The sequence below is a fragment of the Mus caroli genome, unplaced genomic scaffold (genome assembly GCF_978045245.1).
Source record: "Mus caroli unplaced genomic scaffold, Mus_caroli_1 scaffold_10, whole genome shotgun sequence".
In the NCBI taxonomy this organism is placed as follows: domain Eukaryota; kingdom Metazoa; phylum Chordata; class Mammalia; order Rodentia; family Muridae; genus Mus; species Mus caroli.
This window is the reverse complement of record NW_028227265.1, coordinates 116,654,127-116,679,770: the sequence shown is the minus strand read 5'-3', so window position 1 is coordinate 116,679,770 and position 25,644 is coordinate 116,654,127. Positions and strand designations below refer to the sequence as shown.

General features: G+C 49.5%; 1 protein-coding gene and 1 long non-coding RNA gene across 7 annotated transcripts in view; one reads left to right on the top strand and one right to left on the bottom strand.

The window, feature by feature from the left end:
• Nucleotides 1-1,587: 1,587 nt before the first annotated feature.
• Nucleotides 1,588-4,629, bottom strand: LOC147002535 (uncharacterized). The gene is made up of 3 exons (XR_015048695.1): nt 4,426-4,629; nt 2,330-2,473; nt 1,588-1,938 (listed from the first exon to the last, which is right to left on the bottom strand). It is a non-coding gene; the product is annotated as an uncharacterized LOC147002535 (long non-coding RNA).
• Nucleotides 4,630-4,765: 136 nt separating this feature from the next.
• Atp11a (ATPase phospholipid transporting 11A) overlaps nt 4,766-25,644 on the top strand; it is a 129,860-nt gene continuing 108,981 nt past the window's right edge. For 5 of the 6 annotated variants that reach the window (XR_015048694.1, XM_085844203.1, XM_085844200.1 and 2 more), the window contains exon 1: nt 4,766-5,077. Coding sequence is in view for 5 of the 6 variants with exons in the window: in XM_085844203.1 (XP_085700329.1) it covers nt 5,039-5,077 (39 nt within the window). In the remaining variant the exon portion in view is untranslated. The remainder of the gene's footprint in view (nt 5,078-25,644) is intronic. The other variant, XM_085844204.1, reaches the window with a different exon arrangement.

Sequence of the window (25,644 nt, the reverse complement as noted above, 5' to 3'; positions counted from 1 at the left end):
CCCTAAAGCAGTTCTTGAGCTAGCTTTAGTCCCCTGAATAGTCTTTTCTTGGCCACCTCGGTGTCAGAAGTAACATCCTGTGATTAATAAACATCTTTCAGAATCAATTGACTTAGCAGACGACCAGCTTTCACCAACCCTAAAGCTAACATAACATCAGATGGAATCTGATGTTACAGAGAAGGTCTATAGAAAAGCTCTCCCATCTTGCTGTAACCTTCTTTCTATTGTATCCACCAATGTGTTTTAAACTTGCCTGGATTTGTGACTTTGTTTTGTAAAACTATAAATCTTCATGTCCAGCTATGGTGTATACTTTTTTTTTTTTTTTTGGTTTTTTGAGACAGGGTTTCTCTGTATAGACCTGGCTGTCCTTGAACTCACTCTGTAGACCAGGCTGGCCTCAAACTCAGAAATCCTCCTGCCTCTGCCTCCCAAGTGTTAGGATTAAAGGCATGTGCCACCACTGCCCTGCTGGTGTACACTTTTAATCTCAACACTTGGAAGATTTGAGAGGCAGAGGCAGAGGCAGAGACAGGTAGATTGTGAATTTGGGGCTAGCCTACATGTGCTAGGCTTTTTAAATATTTTATTTATTTATTATTTTGTCAATTTGACACAGATCTAAAGGTACCTGGGAAGAGGGCATCTCAACTGAGAAACTGGCCTGCAGGTAAGTCTGTCAGGCATTTTCTTAATTGATGCTTGATGTGGAAGGGCCCAGCCCACGGGAGCAGTGCTGCCTCTGGTCAGGCCATACTGTGTGGTACAAAAGAGCAGGCTGAGCAAAGCATCAAGAGCAAGCCAGTAAGCAGTGCTCTCCACAGCCTCTGCTTCAGCTCCTGCCTGTAGGTCCCCACCCTGGCTTCCCTCAGTGATGGAGTGTGAGCTGAGAGTTGTAAAAATATAAACCCTTTCCTCCCCAAGCTACTTTTGGTCAGAGTGCTTAATCATAGCTACAGAAACCCTAACCAAGCCTCTGGGCTATGTGGTGAAACCCTGTCTCAGAATAAATGAGTAAACTCTGGTATCACCCACAAATACCTCCTAGGTACATTCCAGGGAAGTGTTGCAGAACCTGGCTGCTAGCATGATCTCAGGGACATCCTGAGTCTGGGACCTCACTCCACAGAGTTGTTACACAGTCACGGGAACCCTTGGATGAACTTCTGTAGACCGTAAGCTTTTCTTTTTGTTGGCAGTGCTTCACGGCCTCCCTTTGTTCTTCCTGCTGAAGCGCCGAGGCTGAAATGGCAGTCTACGTGTAATTTAATCTTTCCACAATTTGTTGAGAACCTGTACATACAAGATCCCTAGCTGTGCCAGAGTGGGAGATCGATGACTGCAGCCATCCCCAGCAAAACCTTCCTCACCAGCTCAGGGCTCAGCATGCTGTAGCTGCCAGCTTTAAAAAGCCCTGGTGGGAAATGGTTGGGACAGAGAGGGCCATCTCGGGCAAGCATCATTAAAAAGACTTCCCCAAGTGACCATCTTCTACGAGGGTTAGACAAACTGCTTTGAGCAAATGAGTACATGGTCTCACTGGTGCCACGAAACTTTAGTGACTATGAGGGGAGAAGCCATTACCTGCAACTAAAGGAGACTGAAAAGGTAGACGGGAGGGGGATTAACCAAAGAAAGACGATCCAATAAGAGTTTATTCTGAAGAAGAAGATTCCAGACAAACGGTCTTGTACAGGGCCCAGGAAATAAGATGTCCTCCCATCGGACATGGCTTGCTGTCTTGGGGCAGGGCAGCTGTGGTGGCCAGCGGCACTCATGGAAATATGGCTTACTGGTGTTCCTTGTGGAGGGAGGCAGAAGGCCTATGACCTCAGTTTCTCCAGAAGAATGTGGCTGAGGGGACGCTCTGGGGCCTCTAAACTCAGCCTTTAGTGGTTCTGTAGTGTTCATTTTGTCTCTTGAGGAACCGAGCCACTGTGTGAAGAAGCCCAGGCTAGCTCACTGAGTTGTAAGAAGCCATTTGAAAAGAATGGCCTGCTCTCCCAGTAACCCCCAGTCCCCACCTCAGGGACACCGCACATGTGACTTGAGCTATGAAGACATTCCTACCTTGGCAGAGCCTCCAAAAGAATATAGTAGCTTACAGATTCCCAGCCAACACCAAGGAAGGCAGAACAACCTGCCAAGTCTGGGAGAACTGGCCAGCGCTGGCTCCCTACTGCTTCAATTGCTTGTTACACAGCAATGACTAACAGGTTCACAGAATGAGTTAGAGTTTCTGGTATTTTAACAGTGTCTTAACTTCTTTTTCACAGGTTTAAAGTTAAAGTGCTAACATCTGTTGGTAATGGAAAACCCAACTCACCTGGTATTGCATTCACTCTTTACCAAGTTTCTGGTTAGGCTGGGTTAATAGGTCTATGACATCCTAGGCTCGTCTCACTTCGGTCATGCTTCTGTCCCCAGCAAGAATACGTTCCTCTAGCTACCACCTCTGGTCCTCTGGTGTCTGAAAAGAGACTGCAAAGCAGTAGGCAGCACTTCTAGACAACAGCATCCATTCTTAAAAGAGAAACACGTGCTTTCTTTTTTGTTGTTTTTTGTTTTTGTTTGCTTTGAATCCTCATTTTCTTTTCTTATTAGATATTTTCTTTATTTACATTTCAAATGTTATGCCCTTTCCTGGTTTCCCCACTGAAAACCCCCTCTTCCCTTCCCCCTTCCCCTGATCACTAACCCACCCACTCCCACTTCCTGGCCCTGGCATTCCCCTACACTGGGGCTTAGAACCTTCACAAGACCAAGGGCCTCTCCTCCCATTGATGACTGACTAGGCCATCCTCTGCTACATATGCAGCTGGAGCCATGAGTCCCTCCATGTGTTTTCTTTGATTGGTGGTTTCGTCCCAGGGAGCTCTGGGGTTACTGGTTAGTTCATATTGCTGTTCCTCCTATGGAGCTGCAGACCCCTTCAGCTCCTTGGGTACTTTCTCTAGCTCCTTCATTGGGGACTCTGTGCTCCGTCCAATGGATGGCTGTAAGCATCCACCTCTGTATTTGTCAGGCACTGGCAGAGCCTCTCAGGAGACAGCTATAACAGGTTCCTGTCAGCAAGCACTTGTTGGCATCCACAACAGTGTCTGGGGGATCCATCCCATATACAATAAACTCTCAATTTCTTAAGAGCAAGGAAACCTCCCTAAACAGCCTCCAGCATGTTCCTCTATGTATTAATTAGCAAGTCAGCCACTTGCTAGAATGAATGGTGTCAGCTGGAGGGAGCCAGAGAGTCCTGAGCCCCACAAAGGGTGAAGGCTCAGAGGATGAAGTCACTCACTCCTGTTGCACCACCAGGGAAGTGCTTTGCTCTGTATGAAGAATAAGCCTGGACACCGGGGCTCACTCCTGTGTCCCAACACTTCAGAGGCTGAGGCAGGATGTTTGCATAGAGTTTGAGACCAGCCTAGAATGAAGATTCGGTCTCAAAAATCCAAACAAGAAAAAAGAAAGGAAGGAAGGAAATGGAACATGCCTCCAAGTAGAACATTCTCTAAGGATGGATAGGAAGGCTTTATCCCGAGGCAGGTCTGTGCCAGGAATACCCACTGCAATTGTAATTGGCCACCAAGCAGTCATGGTAGGAAAGAGATAGAGCATCAGAGACACATGAACAGCCCAGTCAGGCCCATTGAGGCCAGCAGCTAGTCCCTAGACATAGAGGCCTGCTGTCCTCAAGAGTCCACACCACTGCTAGGAGTACCAATGAGCGCTGTCTGCCAACTCCACCAGGCTCACAGCAAGTCCAGGAAGGCCGGGAGAGAAAACCCTTTGCCCTGAGGCTGGCTGGGTGTCTGTAGCTGGTGCTCCGTGGTGAGCACTGGTGTAGAACTTAGGTAGAAAGCAGGGTAGAAGGCGGTGGTGGCTCAGGAGGTCAGTTTAGTCACTGGCACCATTGCCACCCGTGTCTAATCCAAACCATAGCAATGTCAGATCTCCTCCACAACCTGTCAGAACGCTCTCAAAAACATTCCTAATCCTCAGGTCTGGTGCTCCTGATCGGCCACTGCAGATCCCTCGTCCCTGGTTCTACTGTTATCAGAAGCAAAAGCCAGGGATGTGGAACCAGTAAACATTAGTTAGATTAGGGCTGGGCCGGAGGTAAGGAAGGTTGTTCAGCCATGTGCCGCTTCACACCTAGGCAGCAAAGAACCACCTTCCCTGGGTGCTAGCCATAGTGATACAGTTGTAAGGTAGAAGCAGGAAGCACTTGACAGGGGGCTGGACCATAAGGAAAAACCCAGGACTGTGGAGGGTCTTCCCAGAGGCCTGGTTTCTGGAAGGCAGGACAGAGACTGGGCCCCAGCAGCAGGTAGAGAGTAGTGAGTCATGAGAGCTGGATCAGGACGTGTTTGGTTTGGTCTCCAAGGGAGTCAGTCCCAAAAGGGGTAGTGATGTTCGCACCCTGTAGCCACCTGAGGATCCTGTGTCTTCTGTCCATGCTAAGGCGGGAGGTGTGACCCCCGCAGGCCTAGGGACCCAGGCCCACAGCACCCGCCATGGAGTCCTGGGCTCACAGCCAGTCTTCCGTTTTAGAAGAGGAGTGAACGGGGCGGGGGTGGAGAAGGGGTGGACCAGCACTCGACGAGCCACGCGGGGGCGATGACAGCGCCCTCCCGTCCCGCAGGGAGGCGGAAGCAACAGGAAGGCGGCGACGCGCTAGGGAGTCGCGGCGCGCGCGGGGCCGGGGCGGGGGCTGCGGCGCGCGCATGCTCACACGCGCCCGTGACGCGCGGGGCGCAGCGGGGCAGAGCCGGCTCCAGAGGCGCGGCGGCCGCGGGAGGAGCAGGCGCGGAGCATCGAGCGCAGGCCGCGTCGGCCCGACGGGAGTAGCGCCGGGCGCGGGCCGCCTCCTCCGAGCCGCCTGCGCGCGGGCCGAGACCCTTGGCCGCTGCCGGCGGGGCATGAGCGCGGAGGGGCCGCGGCCGCCCCCCGCGCCGCCCAGGCCGTGACCGGGCGGGGGGCGGCTGCGCTAGCGCCCGCAGCCCAGGGGCTCGCGGAGCCGGGAGCGATAACCATGGACTGCAGCCTATTGAGGACGCTCGTGCGCAGATACGTGAGTGGCTCTCTGTGATGGGTCTGGGGTCCGGGTCTGGGTCGGGGTCAGGGTTCAGGCCCGGAACGTCCGACGGGTCCCCGCCGCGCTCCACCTGCGCTCGGCCAGGCCCACCCGGAAGGCAGTTGCAGCCCGGTCGATCCCGGGGTCGAGGGACATCCATCCTTAGGGGGGTTGCGCTCAGCCCCAGCGGGGCGGGCCCGCGCGGGGACCGGGACCGGCTGGGACGTGTGAACGGGGCTGCGGGGAAGCGGGGAGCCTCCACCGGGGACTCAGAAGTGAAGTTTGCCATCTCTGAAAGTAGTCAGCCAGGTCCGAGTGCGCAGTTCCCGGCTCCCTTGGATGCCGCTGCGCGGTTAGTGACGGAGTGCCTCACCAGGGGAGGTCAGGGAAGTAGGTGGCATCCATCAGCCCGGATGGAGCAAAGTGGGTGTGTGTACAGAAAAGAGAGAATCTGCCCCGGGACAGCTTGTCTTCCCTAAGCTGGACACAAGGACCTATTGTCAGGCAGCTGGCGCGGGGTGGTCACAGGTTTGAGGAGCGCGTGCCTCGCCGAGTGCGGGCTGGGTACGGAGGGGACCACAGCCGGCTCTCTCTAGCTTCTCTGAGCGAGACACTTGGCCTTGGATGTGGGTTTTTCTGAAGGGGAATTTACCCGGGTTTTTTTTCTTCTTCTTCTTGTTTTTCTGGTTAATTTCCTTCCAACTTTGGCCTTCCAGTAAGCAAAGAATGAGACTAGGAAACTGCAGCCCTCCCCACCCCACCCGACCCCCGTGGGAAGCGAAAGGAGGAGGGGTGGTCTTCTTGGTCCCTGTAGACACTCTCCGTAGACCTGCCAGCTTCCCAGGGCCACAGGACTAATTTTCTGTCCCTGGTGCTGTCTTTTACTTCCACAGTGTCCTTAGGCAAGCCTTCAGCTATTTTATATTTCCTTAGCTAGGTAAAATTTCAAGTTAGTTTCTTTTTGCTGTGCTAGTCTACTTTCAAAGTGGTATTTTCTCACAAATCTAGGCAGCAGATATTCCTTAACGAACTTTGCCACTCTTAATTATTTGATAATGCAACTGGAATGTAAGTTATGGAATGTTATTCTTTCTGCTCATCTCATTTTTGACTCCTCTGCCACAGGCCTGCACATAGCTACCTTTACCTATGATTTTAAACTCGAGTCTAAACCATGAAATTAATTTGACTTTTCCCTGAAACAGTTATGGCTTGTTTTCTTATTATGTAGTTATCTTCCAAGATGTGAGGTTAAATTATATTTTTTTTCATAAGAAGAGAAAAAGAGATTGGATATCTTATCTCCTGGTTTATTCCACTTATTCTACAGAAATGAGCCTCTCCTCTGTAGCCTGCTGCCTTTCACACAGTCAGAATTCCTGAGAGCAATAAAAGCACCACAGCTCCCTCTGAGGCCATAGGTTGCTAAAGAAGGAGTCATCAGCCATTGGACAAGAACACTGTCATAGGTATTTTGTCCTGGGTCAGTTCCCGGCAGCGAATACAGGCAGGTAAATGAAAGAGAGAACTCTGTCTTAGAGGCCAGTCCGCCCCACGCTACCCGTTGGTCACATAGCTGTGTGCACAGCTCATGCGCTCATGTAGTAGCCGATGTTCCAGATATAGTCTAAGTCATATCATGCATCTTAGGCATTTTAAGGAGCACATATAGAGCCAGTGACACTTCCTCTTAGATATGTAAAGTGAGGAGTGTGGCTCAAGTCGGTGGCCCTCTCAGAGGACCAGCTGCGGAGCCTCCCGGCAGAGGCTAGAGGAGGCCTTCCATTTGCAGCTGTGGACCTGGTGGTCCTGGCTCCTAGGGTTGTCCTGCTGCAGTGTCCTTGTCACTGTGCCTTGCAGTTCTTGTGAAGATTGAGTGTCTTAGTCTAGAAAAGGGGTAAGGATGGGGCCTGGTTCCCCGGAGAGGCTCAACAAGTTTACCAGCACCCACTGCCAAGGTTCCCTAGGGGATAGGGGTGGAGTTCTGGAACCCTTCAAAAACTTTTACTTTTTTGAGAGAATCTCCCTAAGTGTGATTGGTTGGTCTGGATCTCACTATGTAGTCTAGGCTAGTCCTGATCTCACAGAGATCTGTGTGCCTCTGACTTTCCAGTGCTGGGATTAAATGCATTGGCTACTTGCCCCAAAGCCCTGTTAAAGAGGGGTGGGAGTTAGTTGGTTCCCTACAGGGCTTTCCTGAGAGAGTAGGGGGAATGAGTTGGTGGTGGGTATCATTTGTATACTTGGGAAAGATAAAATAACAGAAAGCGAGGTGTGGGATACTGCTGCTGGCCAAGCAGGAATAGTTGCAGAGGTTCCTTAGAGGCAGCTTCCCAGGCCAGGCTCCTCACGAAGGCCCTCTCCCTTTTGCCTCCTGGTTCATGCTGAAGGGATTTGATTTCCCCTCAAGTCCCTGTAGGTCAAGAGCTTCGTTTTGTCATGTCTGAGTGACGTGTTTCTGTGTTGGGGCCTGGATTTCATTTATTAGGTTTTATGGCTTGTCAGAGCCTCTGCCTTCTAAAATTTGCTTTGCAGGCAGCACACGTTGTCTAAGCCTGAGGCTTCCCTCCCTGTACCTTCTTTCTTTCTTGGTGACAACTTGCGATTGAACGTAGGACTTCGTGCATGCTCGGCAAGTGTTCTACCTCTGAATTATATCCCTAGGTCTTTTGAGTTCCTGCTTTGAGACAGGCTCTTCCTAAGTTTCTCAGGCTGGCCTTGAAATCTATTTATATCCAGGTGGGTCTTAAGTGTGTGGTCTTCCTGCTTCACCTTCAACAGTGGCTGGAATAGCAGGCTGCGCCTCCCTGTTCAGCCCATTCAGACTTCTTTTTTATTCTATTTTATGTGAATGGCTTCTTTGCCTACATGTAAACATGCTGTGTTCATGCCTGATGCCTGCAGAGGTCAGAGAGGATCACCTGGGACTGGAGTTACAGGCCATATGAGCTCACACGGGCATGCTGGGAATCAAACCTCTGGAAGAGCAGCCTGTTAACCACCAGGCCACCTCTCCAGTCTTACATTTATTTGTATTAGAAAAAGACAGTTTTGACTTCTGAGGAGTTCAGGCATTTACTTTATACTTCTCCAAAAGTTTAGAAAAGTATAAGCATGCATATTTCTTCTTCCCCTCCTCTTCCTCCTCTTCTTCCTCCTACTTCCTCCTCTTCTTCATCTTCTTCTCCTCCCTCCCTCTTCTCTTCCTCTCTTCCTTCCCTGTCCTCTTCTCCTGCTCCTCCTCCTCCTTTTTGGATAGGGTTTTACTATGAACTCAGGCTGTACTAGAACTCAGTGCATAGATCAGTCTGGCCTCAAACTCACAGAGATCTGCCTGGCTCTGTCTCCTGAGTGCTGGGATTAAAGGTGTATGCCACCACACCTGGCCTCTTCATTTTTATTACCAGGTGGTTTGTATCATGGACATCAGGGTTCAGTATGACTTTGTGCCAGTTCTAAGAGATTTAACTCACTGGGCTTCCTGCTCCTAATCCAGCTCTGGAGATGCAGCCCTTCCTGTTCAGCCCCCAGAGTCCATATTCCCGGATACAAAGTGAAACCACTTAACCACCAAGGGCCTTCTGGTGTTTGAAATAAGTGATTCCTTAGGCATAAAACCCCCAAGCTAATGGATGGTCCGTGTCCAACACAGTGGAAGCAGGCTATAGGATGAACTTGTAAAGTTTATACTTAACACACATTTAACAAGGCAGCAGCTAGACAAGTTTGTCCAGCGCCTGCCTGCCTTCAGAGGCCAGTGTGTTGTGATTAGACATTTCTGAGCAATCACTCCAGCTGTATAGTTAGCCTTTAGGTTAAATGTTAAAGTTTGGATAAATCATGTTATTCCTTGCACCAAAGCTTTCCCACTGCCCTGTAGAGCCCTACTGAACGTCTACTCATCAGGACAAGCAATCCTCAGATTCTTTCGTTCCATGCCGGAGCCTGGATTTAATAACCCAGGGGAGAGAGACTTGTACCATTACGGCCAGTTAGGTTTCCAGAAATGAGAACGCTGTCCTCAGTTTACAGTTAGCTGAGCTGGTGTGACTGTTAACAGGCACTCGCAGTGCCTCCCTGCCTGGGGCCCTACTGGAGGATTTGCTCTCAGCGGCACACACAAACTGCTGTGGGCACCTGCGCCCTCTGCTTGACACTGACAGGCCGGGTGCGAGATTCATACATCTCAGACTTACAAATGTTCTTTTAACTGAATCAAACGCAGGTAAGAGTGCTATTTATTTGTAATACAAATCAATAGAAAGCCATTTTTACAGCTCTGGAAATATGACAAGATTGAGTAGGTACTATTTTTGCCTGGCTGGGATGCTGATGGCTGAGGAGCTCAGGGTGGATGCAGAGCTCTGGAGGTTAGGCATCTGTCTCTTGGGTCCTCCCTCACCTTTGTGCCTCCACCCGGGTGGGTACCTGGGGCTGCTGGTTAGCTTCTTCAGACTGTCTCCTGGTCTGTAAAGTAAGGACTGTAGGTGCTGCCCACTCCCAGGGGCCCACAGTGTTTAGGACACAGTCCTTCCACGTGGTCGATGCACCTTGAGTGGGAAACCTCATTTTGGATACCATGTGCTGTCCTCCTTCTCAGCAGACCTGCACTCCCTCTTCATGGGGCATCTGAAAACCTGCCTGGATGTTTGTAGAGGATGCAGACAACATACCATACCCCTGTGCACAGCCCACAGCTCTGCTGTTTCTGTCCTGGCTTCCTCCCTGGTTTGGGACAACAGTTCCCATTCTGATGGAGACCAGTTCTATAGTTTGTACTCTGGATCCCGCCCCAACCCTCTTCCTGTTTGGGTGACATCATCTACCCCATGGCGTATAGTCAGTATCCTCATTGCTCATTCATGGCTTACCAAATGGAGCTGACCAGACTCTCCCCCCTCCCACCTTGTCTTATCCTACTCTCGGGGAGTGGGGGGAGGTGTTCACCCCAGCATCTTCTTGACCTCGGTGGTATCCCTCACACCTGACTAAAGCATCTTCAAGGGGTCTACATACTCACACTTTATGTCAGAGTTGGAGATCCCCATTTTGGGGCAGCCACCTCAGGATGGAGAAGCAAACTGAACACAAGCCAGGATTCCTGGTAGGACGTGATCGCCCTTTGGCATCACAGATAACAGTTGAAAGAAGAAGATGTACTTTTCGCTTATGGTTTCAGACCATGAAAACAAGGTCCACTGGGCATCATGGTGGGATTACATGAAGATCAAAGGCCTTGCTTCTTGGTAGGTGGCCAGGAAAGAAGTGAGAGAGGAGAGGAAGGAGAGAGACAGAAGTGGGGAGAGGAAATGAGCCAGAGATCGAACCAGGCATCCCAGAGACAAGGTATGTCTTGGTCTTTCCAGGGCATAATCCCAGTCACCTAATTTTTCTAGTACCTTCCAGTGACCCCATGTATTTATGAATTCATTACCATATTAATCTGTTGATCAGGTCAGAGCCTTCATAGTCCAGTTGTCTGCCATGACTGACTGGCAGCTGGGGGTCACGCCATGATGAGCCTTTTGCAGGGGGATGCTTTGTATTCATACCGTTGGTCTAGCAGGCCCCATTGGGCAACATCCTGAGGGCTGAGGGACTGACTGAGTCTAAGCTGGGTAGTGTGTCCAGTGGAGAAAAAGGGCAGTGTGAAGGCTGTGGGGACAGGAGCTGTGGGGGCCTGAGCGTCTGATGCCTGGTGCCTGCCTTCACCCTTAGGTGCCTTGTGAACTCTTCTCCCCTTGCTAGGACCCTGGCCCCAGCACTGAGGCCTCCTGTGTCTGTCACTCCCTTATCTTGGGAGGAGATAACCTCCCTGTGTGTGCCAGGGATCCTGTGCCCGTGTACAGCTGCTCTGTGACCTCTCTGATGGCTGACGCTCACTTTCGTCTTAGCTGTGGTTGGAGGAAGTGCTGCAGGGCAGTTCTGAAGGGAGCATTACCAGGCTCTGGAGCGGTTAACAAGTCTTTCAGTCTTGTTCAGCAGTATCGCAGACGTCTAGATTCTCTTTCCTTAGTTCATTGCATACAATCCCAGGAATGTGGGACAGACTGGACTCTGAAGGCTTCTGGCCCTTCAAGCCGAGTTCCTAAGCTCTCTGCCTTCATGCCTCCGATGATATCCTGTGCCTTCCCAGGCTCCTACCACCCCACTGACTACCCGACTGAGCTCTTGGGGCTTGATTCCAGTTTTCTTCTGTCATTTCATTGGATCTTCTTAGGGCCTGGAGGACAGCAGCCTCTCAGAACCTGGTTTCAGGAGCAAAGCTCTGAAGGCCTCCACGGAGTTTAAATTGTTAATTCTCAAGAGTTAACCCTGACCCCGTGGAAGGGACTTTCCGGTTCTGTGTCTTAGAAGAACTGGTCCTGGAGCAGGCAGCTGGGTGGCCCTCCACTGGTTAGGCTCAGTGGCTGGGATGGTAGTTGACTTTCTGGCCAATTCTTAGATATAGGTGAGTGCCTGCTTTCTGACCATCCCCGAATACTGATGGATTCTTTTTCTTATGGCTCCGCTGCTGGAGGGTACAGCTACCAGTGAGGGTATGGGCTGTTCTAAGCTGCCTGGCCTGTCTCTGGCTTGTGACCCGTCTCTCACCCACTGATAAGGATTCAGGCTCTTCTGGTTTGGGCCCTCATGTGATGAGGGTAAAATAGTTTGCATGCTGCTCTTCAGGTTCTTATTGTGCTGATACAGTCTATGTCTCTCTCTGCCTGTGTGTGTGCCTGTGTGTGTGTGTGTGTGTGTGTGTGCGTGCGTGTGCGAGCACATTCTCTCTCTATCGAGCTTTAGTGCTGTGAGGTAGCAAGGTCCCTCTCACTGTACCTCCTGAACAGAAAAGTGGTGTGGAAGTCAATGACCATGGCTCCTGGTGGACCTGGCGTGTGAACCTGTGCCCATTAGTCACTCTCTCCACTGTCCCCTAGCTGGTTGTCAGCACTTTTAAAGTGGAGTAAAGAGTAGTTGACACTTACTAGGGTAGCAGCTGAGTGCTTCTTCCTCTCATTCCATGTGCAGGAATGGTTAGTGGCAGACCCCGCTCAAAACCACGCTGAGCCAGACAGATGTAATTCAGAAAACTGTATTTTCACAGTTCTGTTCTAAAGCCTGTAGTAACTACCTTCTCCTTGTTCTGACACTTGTCATAAATAACTCCTTTGTTTGTGTAGTTTAACCTTCGGGGCTGTTGGAACCACACCCCGTCTTTGGATGTCTGTGGAGAGGTTCATGCACATTGAACATGGAGGTGAACTATACTCCGCTGGTGACTTACACTCCTGGAGAGTGAGCTGCTCCCCTGGGATTGAGCCATGCAGCTCTGGGGGGTGGGGTGGGGGTGGGCTCTGCTTCCATGTTGGGGGAAGGGTACACTTCTGGAGTGGCCCATGCTTCCAGAAGACGGCACGGTGCCTGGCTTGTCTGGTATGAGTTTAGGCTTTAAAGGAGCATCAGCACTTGGGGCTGGTGTCCACTGAGAGTCTGACTCAATCCAAGTCTTCTTTTGTTGTTGAGACAGGGTCTTACTGTGTAGTCCTTGATGGCCTGGAACTTTCTGTGTAGACCAGGCTGGCCTCAAACTCAAAAAGATCCATCAGTCACTGCCTTGTGAATGTTGGGGTTAAAGGTATGTGCTCCCAGTACAATTAAAAAAAATTTTTTTAAATGATGGGGTTGGCCCATGTTCCCAGGCTGGCTTTGAAATCCTTCCTCAGCCTCAAAAGATTGCTGACAGCCACTGTGCCTGGCCCAGTTTGTGATTCGGGTATGGATAATTTTTCACAAACAAAGGTGTTACTGGCAAGAGCATCTGTGTCCCTGCAAGTCCTGACCTCATTCACCTGGCAGATGATGTCATGGTCCCAGCCCTCCAGCCCTGCATGTGAGTCACTCTCTGGTTCTCAGGTGCATCCAGGTGGCCTTTGAGCTCATTTCATCTCCCATGGGGGCTAAAGAATAGCCAGATGGCAAGTGCAGCTGCTTGCCTGTGGGGACAGATCTGAGGGTCGGATACTCACTGTAAAGTGCCTCCAGAGTTGCTCAGAGTACGTGTGTGTGTCATAAAGAGCTCTTTTTCAACTTGAAAAGGGAATGAAAATAGCTTTTTTTTTTCCTAGTTGGAAGATAAAAATTTTTAAGAGAAGGTTTGTTCTGTGAAAACTGAATTTGATCAAAAGCCAGCGGGGTTCTGCCTCCTTCCTACTGAGCCCATCTCAGACAAAGGAGAAAAGGGCCCAGGTGAGAGAGATGGATAGATGGATCTGAGTACCAAAGTTAGCTCTATCAGCAGAGGGAACCTTCTCTGATGACATATGGCAGACTCTCCCTTGAGGTTGGCCCCATACCCTCAGGAAGCACTGTGTTCTTCCACAGGAATACTGGATTTACCCATGTAATGGAGTGGTTATGGCTTTTTGGACCTTATATGAGGCCATACACCCATTTTGCCCAGCAGAGCCTCAGAGCGGGCAAGTAAGTTAGGTGACCCTCTCTTTAGGTGGGGAATAGGCCCAGAGCATTGTGGTCCCCTGCCCCCAACATTGCATGTGACCACACTGGGACCTTCTAGACATGCTGCCAATCCCCTTTCCTTGTTGGAGAAGTCATCTCTCCATGTGTCCCCTTCAATATATGTAGAGGAGGGATGGGGTGTCCTAGCTGATAGTACTAGCCCGCTGTGGTCTCCATAGTGTATATATAGGCAGGTGGGGTTCGGAGTGGCCTCACAGATGTGACAGCCTCACTGTCATTGCTGTGGCATTTCTGCACCTTGTGTTCCTTTCCTTCATGGGACCTGTCTCACCCAGGGGATCCTAGGATGCTAGTCAAGACATTGCACCACTGTGAAATAATGATTGTGGCTTGGTGTTGCCCACAAGTGCCTGAGGAGTATTCTGGTTGGTACTGGGTTTATGCAGCATACCATAGAGACAGAGGCAGAAAGCAGGGCAGACCCAGCCTCCTGCAACTTGAAGAAAAGTCCAAGAAACAATCCAGACTCAACTGCTGAGCACTGCAAAGGGGATGGAGTAGCAGCTGGGGCTGGGGCTGAGGACAGAGTGAGCTGGTGCCTCACAGCTGAGGTGCAGGACAGCACTGCCACTTCTAAACAACCTGACGTGCTCCCCTGCACATGCCCTGTACCCCATCCTGACATGCTCCTCCACATGCCCTGTACCCCATTTATGCTCAGGGCCTGACCAGCTGCTGATATGGCCTGACATCTGTGCAGTGACATGGGACACTTTGTATGCTGAGGACACTTGTTGGAAGCCACCTGTCTCTGAAGAACATCAATCATTATGTAAAAATGACATGGGAGCCCCGAGGAGCTCACAGTGCCCTGGCTGCTTCCATTCCTGTTTATTGCAGAAGCATCATCCCTGTCCCTGTGAGGTGTCTTCTGTCCACTCCATGTCTGAGGCTCCTGTCCCTGTGAGGTGTCTTCTGTCCACTCCATGTCTGAGGCTCCTGTCCCTGTGAGGTGTCTTCTGTCCACTCCAAGTCTGAGGCTCCTGTCCCTGTCCCATGCCAGTAGAGTACAAAGCTCTTTGAGAGTTTAATGGGGTTTTACAGATTTCTTCTGGCTGCCTGTGTTGGTGTCCCCACAATTATCAGTTAACTAAATTCATCCTCTTTAGATGAAGTCAGAGCAGGCCACTTAGAGTTTGCTTGGAGGCTCCAAAGGAGTTTCTGTAGTGGCTCAGTTTCAGGCTCTTGTATGGTGTCTCATCCAGTGAGATCAGCAGCTATCATTTTTGAAATGGCCATTGATGGGCATCTAAGTTAGATGGCTAAGTATACCAATGCTAAGGATGGGTAAGAGAGGGAAACCAGCCTGTGTCTAGGATGTTACTGCGAGATGCCTCTTGCTGACTCTGTAGCGCAGGTGGTGCCCTAACAGCTTATATGCAGCACAGCAGTAGATGTCATGTGACTTAGGCCCATACTGCAGTAGATGACATGCACTTCAGTGACCTCAGCCCACACAGCCTACCTTAGCAGGGAGCTAAGAGTCTGAAGGTTGGACTGTGCCCCCATCTGACACACTCCAAGGGCCTCAGCACCTGAAGCAGCAGGCAGTGCAGGAGTTCAGTGTAGATAGTGTTCAGAGTGGACTTCAAAGCACACGTGGTTTGCCTTTTACATTACCAAGTAAATTATAGCACATTCTACAAAATCTAGGAAGACTCAGCATAGAATACACTTAGTGGCGCTAAGTAGTAATATAGGTGATTCACCCATTATTGCATATGATCTAATGACTTGATCTTCTCTTCCTAGTGGGTCTGGCAATGCCTAGTTGGGACAAGGCAGTAACGTAACACATTGTTTTGGTGTTTGGGTTATAGTCCAGATGTGTAGCATCTGGCTTATTGACTGGACAGATGTTGCTATTACGTCACAAAGTGGATTGGGCCTGCCGACTTAGCAGAGCCATGGTCATATGGTCAGTAGGAGGCATGGTTCCCATTAGTGGGCTTGCTACTTTTCTCATCTTCAGGCTGACGTTTTTTTCTGCAGCAAAATTAGGATTGGATGTTGGGAGATGAGCAGGAAGTGAAGAAGCAGAATCACAGCACACACCTGCATACCACAGCCTGAAGATCCTCACAGACAGCCGTAAGCCCCAAGTTAGCTCTTGTCTGGCCTTCAGTGTGTTTAAAGAACTGTAGTCTCATTGTCATTTGATGGTTCTGTTAGTTCAGAAAATAGTATCAGCATAGTTCTTCTAGTCAGATATCGTCTGGGCCTCCCTGGATGTTGAGTTCTGGAGACTACAACTGTTTGGCAGGCACGAGGCCTGTCTAAAGCAGAAACCCCACCCAGCTTTGACACTAAACCCCAGGCCCAGAAACTTCATGTGCCTGGAAGCACCTGGAACTTCTGCAAAATGTGAACCAAGGCCAGGTCGAGAAACTGCTTGTCATAGGTGTTAGGTCCCACGGGAGAATGGGAAGGGGCTGTGTAGGCTTCGGTCTCCCACCTCAGATCTGTGGCTCCATGTACCTTCCTCCTGCCCGGGAGGAGGACGTGCCGTAAGAGTTAAATATTCTGCGCTCAGGGGAAAGAGGATTTCCTCAGCCTATTTTCAGCAGGGGATTAGGGACAGCAAACTTGTGCTGCAAGGATTTCATCTAGGTTTTTGTGTAGTTTTGCAAGGTCTCAGTGGAAAGGAAATGATGTGGAGGTCATTGGCATGGTCCTCTTTGACCTGGGGTCAAGTCTCACCTGCATTTGTCACTTTCAGATAAAATGCTTTGCGTACAGGATCACTTTTTGTCTGTGGAAAGCATTGATACAGTTGTTTTGGTTCAGAAAAATACAAACCATTAAAGTGGTGCATCTTTCTAGTAGTGACTAACTTTGGTATAGAGTGGGAAATGTCATGCATGTGAAAGAGGCCGCCATGGTGGTCAGAGACCTTTTGGTGATCATTCCTCATCAGTTAATATGACCATCTCTTGGATGAAGAGTACAAATAAAACATCATTGAAGAGTATCTGCAGATACCTTGTGGACTTCCCACACAGAAACCTGCATGAGTCAGCCTTGGCATTCGATGCTTCTCTGACTAGTTGAATGCCGGCTGTGTACGTGCACATTCAGTGGAGCAAACTGAAGACTGGCTGCCACACAGATATGCATGTGGTGCTGTTAGAGAAGGTGGGGTACTGAGGCGAGCAGGGGCGAGCGCTAAGGGGTCTGGGCCTGTGGCCTGGCAGCTGTGCGCCATCATGGAGAGGAAGCCTGAGGCTCAGCCTGGGTGCTCTCGCATGCAGCTGGGGAGACACAAGAATGGCCCCTGACTTGTCTGCCATGGAGTTTGATGTCTTTAAGTAGTTAATGTGTGCTGCATTTTGGGGAAAGTTAGTTTGGTTTTAAAGGCACTGTCTGACTTTGTAGCCTAGGATGTCTTCAAATGCAGGTTTCAGCTCCCTGAGTGCTGGAATTATCAGGGTGCACTGCCATGCTTAGCTTTTTATACAAGCTTTAATTCTGTCTTGAATTAATATAGCCAAAGAAATAAAATTACATGATAGAAAAATCAGAATAATTTAAAGAATTAAATCACTGTTAATGTTTTAGATGGCACAGTGTACTCAGACGATACATGCTTATGGGGCACAGCGTGGTGCTTAGTGCTTGTGGAAGAGCATGAGGTCGGCTCAGGTGACGGCATGTGTATGAGTACTGCTTCTTTATGTTGGCATTCATCGGCACATGCACTAACTTCACTGGTTATTTGAAATAGTTCCCTGACCATTGTCAACTCCTGTGCTTCCAGCCTTGATGCCTGTCCTTGCTCTATTCCCAAACTCCCCAGGCTCTGACGCTGCTCTTCTGTTCTGTCTCTCTGTCTTTCTGTCTGTCTGTCTGTCTGTCTCTCTCTCTCTCAGAACGGTTTCAGACTCCACATAAAAGTGGGAACCACGGTGCTTGTCCTTTGCTCCTGGCCTCCTTCCCTTAAGGGGTGTTTTTTTTCTCCAAAGGTGCATGCACATAAGTGTGTGCTTGTGCCTATGTGTGTGTGTATGTGCAGGTATGTGCCACACAGCACATGTGGAGGTGCCAAAAGAAGACTATTTCAAGTCAGTTCCCTCTTATACCATGGTGGTCCTAGGGATCAAGCTCGGGTCACCAGGCTTGGGGGCTGATCTGATAAGCCATCTTGCCAGACCAAGGAATGATTTTCAATAGTATATGGACATGGTAATTTATTGATTATGAGCAGTGTTTTGTGGTAGAATGGTACTCATGATACTAAATTTATTTTAACTGTCATTTCCATGGTATCAGACAGCTCTGTATTTTGCCACCATCAACACAATCCATTTTCAGAAGTTAGTCCAGATTAAAGTTGATTTGTGGATAGTTTTAAATAAGAAGTCTCTTCTACATTTGATATTGTATACTCTTCTTTTTGCGGAAACACTTTCTTAAAAAAATATATAAAAAACAAAAATATGGCTGGGCATAGTGGCAGAGGCAAGTCAATTGCTAAGTTCAAGACCAGCCTGGTCTACAATATTGAGTTCCAGGCCAGACAAAATTACATAGTGAGATTCTGTCTCAAACAAAGAAACAAGAAAAATTCAAACAAACAAACAACAACAACAACAAAAACCAAGCAAGCAAAAAGAAAAACATGGTAATGGTGATGACTATGACAATGATGGTGATGATGGTGGTGGTGGTGACGATGATGATGGTGATGGTACTGAGGCCTGAGAACCAATGACACTTTAATAGATCTTTCCTGTTAGGTTATTGGCAATGTTTTGAACGAGGCAGAACCAGGAGGGCTTCATACACTGCTCAATGCCCACTTGGGCTAAGGGTGGTAAGTGGAGATGCTCCAGAGAGGAACGCCTGATAACCAAGCAGTGCAAATATCAGGAAGGGTGTGTTTAGCAGTTGGGACAGCTCGGGAGCCTGGTGGCAATCACTGCTGTGACTATGGCGGGAGGTTCCTGTGTTTATACTTGAAGGAATTGGAGCTGTGACATTCTGTGTGATGGATTCTTCCAAAACCCCTTTCCTAGTCACCATTAGCTTGAAGACATTTTTCTTTGAATGTCTTAACTTAACGTTGACTCTTTAATGATACAAAGTAACAGTAAAAAATGGATTGATTACATTTAAAATTATTTAAAATATTTACTAGTAAAATTGTTCTGTGAGAACATTGTCAGGCTGCTTTGAGATTTTTGTTTTGTTTGGTTTCCTGTCTTTTAATTGAAGTGGTTTTGTTTTGTTTTGTTGTTTCATATCTGATTTTTTTTTTGATTTTTAATATTTTTATTACATATTTTCCTCAATTACATTTCCAATGCTATCCCAAAAGTCCCCCATAGCGCCCCCCACTTCCCTACCCACCCATTCCCATTCTTTTGGCCCTGGCATTCCCCTATATTGGGGCATATAAAGTTTGCAAGTCCAATGGGCCTCTCTTTCCATTGATGGCCGACTAGGCCATCTTTCGATACATATGCAGCTAGAGACAAGAGCTCCGGGGTTCTGGTTAGTACATCATGTTGTTCCAACAATAGGGTTGCAGATCCCTTTAGCTCCTTGGGTACTTTCTCTAGCTTCTCCATTGGGAGCCCTGTGATACATCCAATAGCTGACTGTGAACATCCACTCCTGTGTTTGCTAGGCCCCGGCATCGTCTCACAAGAGACAGCTATATTTGGGTCCTTTCAGCAAAATCTTGCTAGTGTATGCAATGGTGTCAGCGTTTAGAAGCTGATTATGGGACGGATCCCTGGATACAGCAGTCTCTAAATGGTCCATCCTTTCATCACAGCGACGAACTTTGTCTCTGTAACTCCTTCCCTGGGTGTTTTGTTCCCAATTCTAAGAAGGTGCACAGTGTCCACACTTTGGTCTTCATTCTCTGATTTTTTTTTTTTAAAGGAAGGTATTATTTTAAAAGTTGAGTCCTCTTGTTCCGTGTGTGTGTGTGTGTGTGTGTGTGTGTGTGTGTCCATGTGTGTGTATGTGTCCGTGTGTGTAAATAAGAAACTTACTATAACATTGAATAGTTGGGCTAGAAGCCATGTGGCATTCAGAAGGGAGGTTACTGGGTACTTCTGTGGGCTGAGGCTCTCACCTTGTAGTCCAGATCTGAGTTGAGTCTGATGGGCACTTTCCATAGCAGCCAGGGAGGCCCCATCACCCAGCACGCCCAGCTGAGGACTCTCACTGAGGTTAGCTGGTCTGTGAATGACTTTGCTTAGTGAGTAATGTGGCCTGTGTGCTGGATGCCTCAAGACTGAGATTGTGTAGAGAACTTAGCATTCCTTATGTCTGATTTTATTTTATTTCCTTAGTCAGGTTAAAGAAGAGAAAATTAGGTTCACATCTCAGTGTGAAGGCCAGTAACAAAGGCTGGGCCTCGCAGCTCCAGAGAGCAAAGATGAAATGTTTACTAGGGATCCAGTGTAAGAAGGAAGGTGATAGGAGGCGGGACAGCTTTGTAGGAAGCAAGTCCTCCAGGCGCAGGATCTGTTAGACACCTTGCCCTTCTGCCTCTTCACAAAATGGGGCTGTCCCCAAGGGTGAGATTGCAGATGCACCTGGGCGCTGTGTGCTGTCCAGCCCTTCTGCCCACCAGTCCCCACAGTTCCCTAGAACTAAGGTCAGGGAGACAGAGACAGCCTGGATGAGGCATTCGCATAGCTCACAGCTGCCCCTTGGCAGAATGGGGTGGCAAGGTAGATTGCAGGGCAGTCACTGGCACCAGCGCTGCGATCGACTCTGCAGTGTTGTTTGTAGTTTTATTTGGAGACATGCAGGAGACCATGTTTCTAAACTACACTTACAGGCCTGGTGGGCCCATCTGGATGGCTGTGTGCTCAGCAAGAGCACAAGGCTCTCACATGTGCTTTTTAAGTTTGGTCTGGGGCAGGCACCTGTCCTTTCTGCCTGTCTAACTCCCTTAAACACACATCTAAAATACACACTAGTCACCCCTATATCTGGCTGGTGCAAAACTGGCTTTTTCCAGCAGGGTGTAATGATCTTGGTGGAGGCAGGCACAGCCACTCCCTAGAAAATAACTGCTTGGGATTTTCCTGTCTCCTCTCGGGGCCTGTGGGAGCTTCTACAGCACAAGACAGCTTCGAGTCAACTCACTGCTATAATTTTAGCAATCAGGAAGGAACCAGGGAGGAAGAAAAAGGGGTGGAGTGGCTGAGCCTTTCATGGTCAGCATCACTGGGAGAAGTCCCAGCAGCGGGGACAATCAGGACCTCACTTGGGAGACTTCTTCCAGCCTGCAGTTCAGTTACCCTGAGGTCACAGGACTCCCATGGCTCTGATACCTTTGCTTTGCAGACCATGGTGAGGGAGGTTGTTGCCAACTGATCAATGGCAGAGAGAAGGCCAGTTCTGAGTAAGCACTGGCAATGAGTCTAAATACATCAGCAGACAGATCATGGCCAAACGCTGTTGTGTGGTGAGACTCCATAGAGTCCACAAGGCCCTGGTTACATGACCAGAGAGTTCTCTAGGGATGTTCAAATAGGGCCATATGTGTCACCTGGGGATAGGGAGAGCTACTGTGCACCTGGCCCATGGCCCCAAAGCCACTTAAAATTTTTGCTGTTGGAATTGAGACTTTAATACTTAGTACAGTGTCACAAACTTGACTTGAAATAGTTGAGAAAATTGTGTCACATTGTTGCTTTGTTAACAATAAAACTCAGAGAGGAAGAGGAAGACATGGATCCAAGGCCACCTTCCTGGCTTTGAGGAGGGCATCTTGGTACTTTCAGTTTGCAAATGATGGAGCAACCCCAGTTTCCTGGAGAGTTAAGTCTTCAGGACTAGAGACTGTTGAATGAGTTCAACAGTCTATAAAGAGGTTGACAGTGAGTCCCCTCCCTCCCTCTCTCCTCAGCATCTGTGTGGGACGGAAGGAGTAGAGACTCATTCTCTGGAGCTGGAGCAGTGTGAGAATAGAGGATGCTTAGTTGGTGTCATGGCTCCAAGCCCCTCCAGGAGCAGTCTGGAAGGGGCAGCTCCCTGTTGATGGTTCTAGGACCTGTGCAGGATAGGTACTGCCTTGGCTTGACCCAGGTGTCCATGAACGCTTCCTTGACACTCTAGCTGCAGACCACCAGCACCTCACACCTGTGGCCATCCATTCATACATATACTGTCTGGGGACAGACTGTGTCTCCAGGTGCCAAAGACTAAAGTACTTGGCGACTCAGGACCATAAGAGCATAGAGGTTTCTCCACTGTAGAAACCTGGAGGCCCTGATAGATTAACAGACTAGCTGTGAGACCAAGGAAGCAGGCCAGCCTTCCAATACCCTGTGGGAAAAGGGTACAGGCAGCATCTCTGGAGGTAAATTCCTTCTCTGCAGACCATCCAGAGCATGGGTAGGTTTGTGGATGATGGGGAACTACATTTCTGATGATGAACTGTGTGGTAGAGCCTGAGGCCTAGGAGAGAGGTTAGTTTGCAGTTCTGCAGTGACATGAAATACACAGGCCAGAAGAGGCACAAGAGCGTCCCTCTTCCTTACCAGCTGTGGTAGTGAGGGGCTCCCTCCCCTAAACCCCCAGGTGATCACCACCATCATGGCAATTACAGTGAGTACCCTTCAGTCCCAGTGCTGAGAAAGGAGAAAATATGTATGTGTCTGTTGTCTGTGTGTGTGTCTCTGTGTGTTGTCTCTGTTTCCAGGAAGATGGGCTGGGGGCTTTCACTGCTGGGGAAGGTTGTCACCTCTTGTCTGTCTGCAGAGAAGGGACTGGGAGTCCTGTCAGAGAAAGGCTGCAGACACCTCTAGTGAGGAGCAGCCCCAGCTGGAGGGAACCCCTGATAGTAAGTGACTTCGGAGCTCTTGCAAGCAGATTCTGGGATCAGCCCAGCAAATGAGCACAGGCTGGTCATTAGCTTGGCCCCTGGCCAAAGCTCTTACCTGCTGCCTGCCCTGTTTCTGTGTCCCTAGTAACCCATGAGTGTCCTGGTGCAAGGGCTACAGGGAACAGAGAGACCAGCTGCTCTAGCTCTGTCAACTGAGAGCAGTTTCTGTTTCTTGGGGCCATTTGAAAGGCTAAGCGGAGCTGCCTATCTAGGGAAGGTTCAAAGCTTACAGAATTCATATGATCAGAGGCAGAAAAGCAGTGTTCAGTAGGCCCCAGAGTTCAGTTCTCCAGGCATCTTCCTTGGGCAGTGCAAAGAGGAAATTCCTAGGAACATAGCCTTTGCTGAATGTTCAGCTTCAGAACTCTTGCCTGAGTTCTGAGTCCCACACAGTGACTGGTGTGGGTGCGGCGGAGCCTGGCTATCCCAGGGGACAGCTTGCTGCTCAGTTGTTTTTTGTTTTTTTGGTTTTTTTGTTTTTTTTTAAGCTTGGTTGTACTTTGTTTGGTGGCTACTGAGCATCCTTTCAGGGTCAGGTGTTGTACCAGCACCAGAAATATCAACAACGAAAAGGAAGACTCAGCTTTTCCTGCTAGAATTTAAAATGTAGGGAATCACACCGTTGCCTTATAATAACTGATGAGCAACAAATCTGTCACTGCCCGTGGCAGGCAAAGCCCACACAGGCAAAGCCCGAGCAGTGTGCCTACCTGTGCACTGGAAATGCTAGGAGGCTTCCTCCAGCTGTCCTAGACACTGACTTCCGTAAGGCACTGGCCTAGGAGACAGTCCCATGACTTGAGCTTGCCCTTATCTGCCTCTAGTCAGACACCAGAGCACATTGGCAGGTTATGTTTAGAGCTTAAGTACCCAGCAGCCTGCAGTTAAAGGGTGTGCCTCAGTCCTCACATTCCTCAGGGAAGGAGTCCTTAGGCTGCTGCCAGGGCCCACCTGCACTGAAGGTTACAGTCCTGTCCTGTTCTGAACGGGCCCACTCCTGTCAGGGTGCAAACACAGGCCAGGTATGAGGAATGCAGCAGCCCCAAGCCAAAAGGTCTACTTACAGAGCAGTTGACTGACTGTCCAGAGAGCCGTGTGGCTGGCTGTTAGGGACATTACTGACAGGCTGGGCTGCATGTGGCCCTGGGTCACATCACTGCCTGTTTGGCCTTTGCTGGCCTCTGGTCCTTCTGTTTTTCTCTACCTCATTGCTTGGCTGTTTGAGTGAGCGGTGGGGATTAGTGACTGCCGAAGATCATGGGCAAATGACGAATGTGCAGTACCACACCATCTCTGCTGTTAGTCCCCAGGCAGCTGCGCCTGTAAGGCCACAGTGGCAGCATTTTCAGTGTCCTGCTCCTGCTTAGGTTGGTCCAGGATAGGTGTACAGGCAGCGTTAAAGCTCAAATGATATGCTGTGGTTTTGCAGGACACTTGTTAGTACTGCACCTTGGCCTCTGGCACACCTGTGTAAGCTCTGTGGCTACAGCTTTCCAGGCCATCTCTGTGACTCTTCTCTGGAGCTGTGTCTCCCTTCTTATGGTTTCCCCAAGTTTCTTTGCTGCTTGTTGAAGGTACCCAGGTCCAGTCAGTTCTTGCTTCTGCATTGCTTTGGAGTGGTCAGGGTGCCCCCGTGTGAAGAGTGTCAGAAGGCCTCGTCAGTGCTCTGCTATTTTTAGTGACTCCGCTATCTTTAGTTGACGTTCCCCAACAAGGCAAGCAACTGCCGTGTCTAATGAGAAGTAAGGGAAGGCAGTGCTGGCCCTGGGCCCTTCAGAGCCAGCAGGGAAGATGAGCACTGTTTGGAGGTGCTTGCACACAGTTACCTTGGTTAACAATGATCAAACCGTTAGGAAGCAGATTGCTAGAGCTGACCACTTAAAAATAGCCCATAATAACGATTTTGTAACAAAATACACATCATTGCTTACTTTTATAATAGCGATTGCTTACTGCTAGGTTGGAGACTGGAGGTCATACCACCTCTCACCTGTGTCCATCCGTGTGTCCTAACGGCTGTGTGGCAGCCTGTTTCTCTGTGGGGAACTTTGGTGGCAGAAATCATAATTCATGGGCCTTACAGGACCTTGGCCAACTGCCCTAGGGTGGAGGACACTGTGCAGTAAGTGACAGGAGCCCGTCAGAGAACATGTCTGTACTCTCAGAGCTCTACTGCTACAGACTCTGACTCTGAGACAGACAGCTCCTGTGCTGGTCTGCGTTACTCTGAGAGAGCTGGTGTTGCTCTCTTGGAGCGAGACCAGATCAGAGGTGAGGGCGTGGCGGTGTCCTCTTTGCCCGGCAGCAGTTGCCCAACACGGGCTTGTCCGTGGTCTGGATGCTCTGCTCTCAACGCCGCCTGCTGCCCTGTCACTGCGATGCTCAGGACTGCGATTGGGGGACAGTACACTGCAGTGCTAGTAGTGCTGCCAGGCCCAGGCCCTCAGCCTGGAGAGTCACTGCTTCTCTCAAGTTAGGGAGTGACTACTGAGAAGCATTCTCCAAGCATGGAGGAGGGCCGTTGGGGGAAGATCGTGTCCTAGAGCGGTGTTTACGGTGAGTCTTAATTAGTGTTTTATTGCTGTGAGGAGACTCCGTGACCAAAGCAACTCCTGTAAAGACAAACATTTAATTGGGCTGACTTACAGTTTCAGAGTTTAGTCCTTTATCCTCATGGCGGGAAGCATGGCGGCAGGCAGGTAGACCTGGGGCTGGAGAAGCTGAGAGTCCTACATCTTGATCGGCAGAAGGAAACTTGAGTGCCACTTCCTCCAGCAAGTCACCCTTCCTAATAGTGCCACTCCCTATGGACCTGTGGGGTCCATGTTTATTCAAGCTACCACACAGTGAAAGATTATCCAAGGGGATTATGGTAGGTTATTGAGCTGGCTGGCTGAGGTACAGAGCTATATGGTGGTCAAGGATTAAACAGGTGGCTTGTTCTGGAATCTTAGAGGCTCTTCATGGTGCTGTGGTCTCCTTAGACTTCTGTCTGGGAAATGGCTCTGTACTGCTGGGTAGAGCCATGGGATTTAGCTCAGTGGTAGAGCACTTACTTGCTAAGGCCCAGGGTTCCGTCCTCAGCTCTGTGGGGAGGGGCAATGGGGATAAAGTTATTAAGTATCCTTCCTGTTTGCAGCATGAAGCTCTGTACCCTTATTAGCTCGTATACAGTAGTGCTACG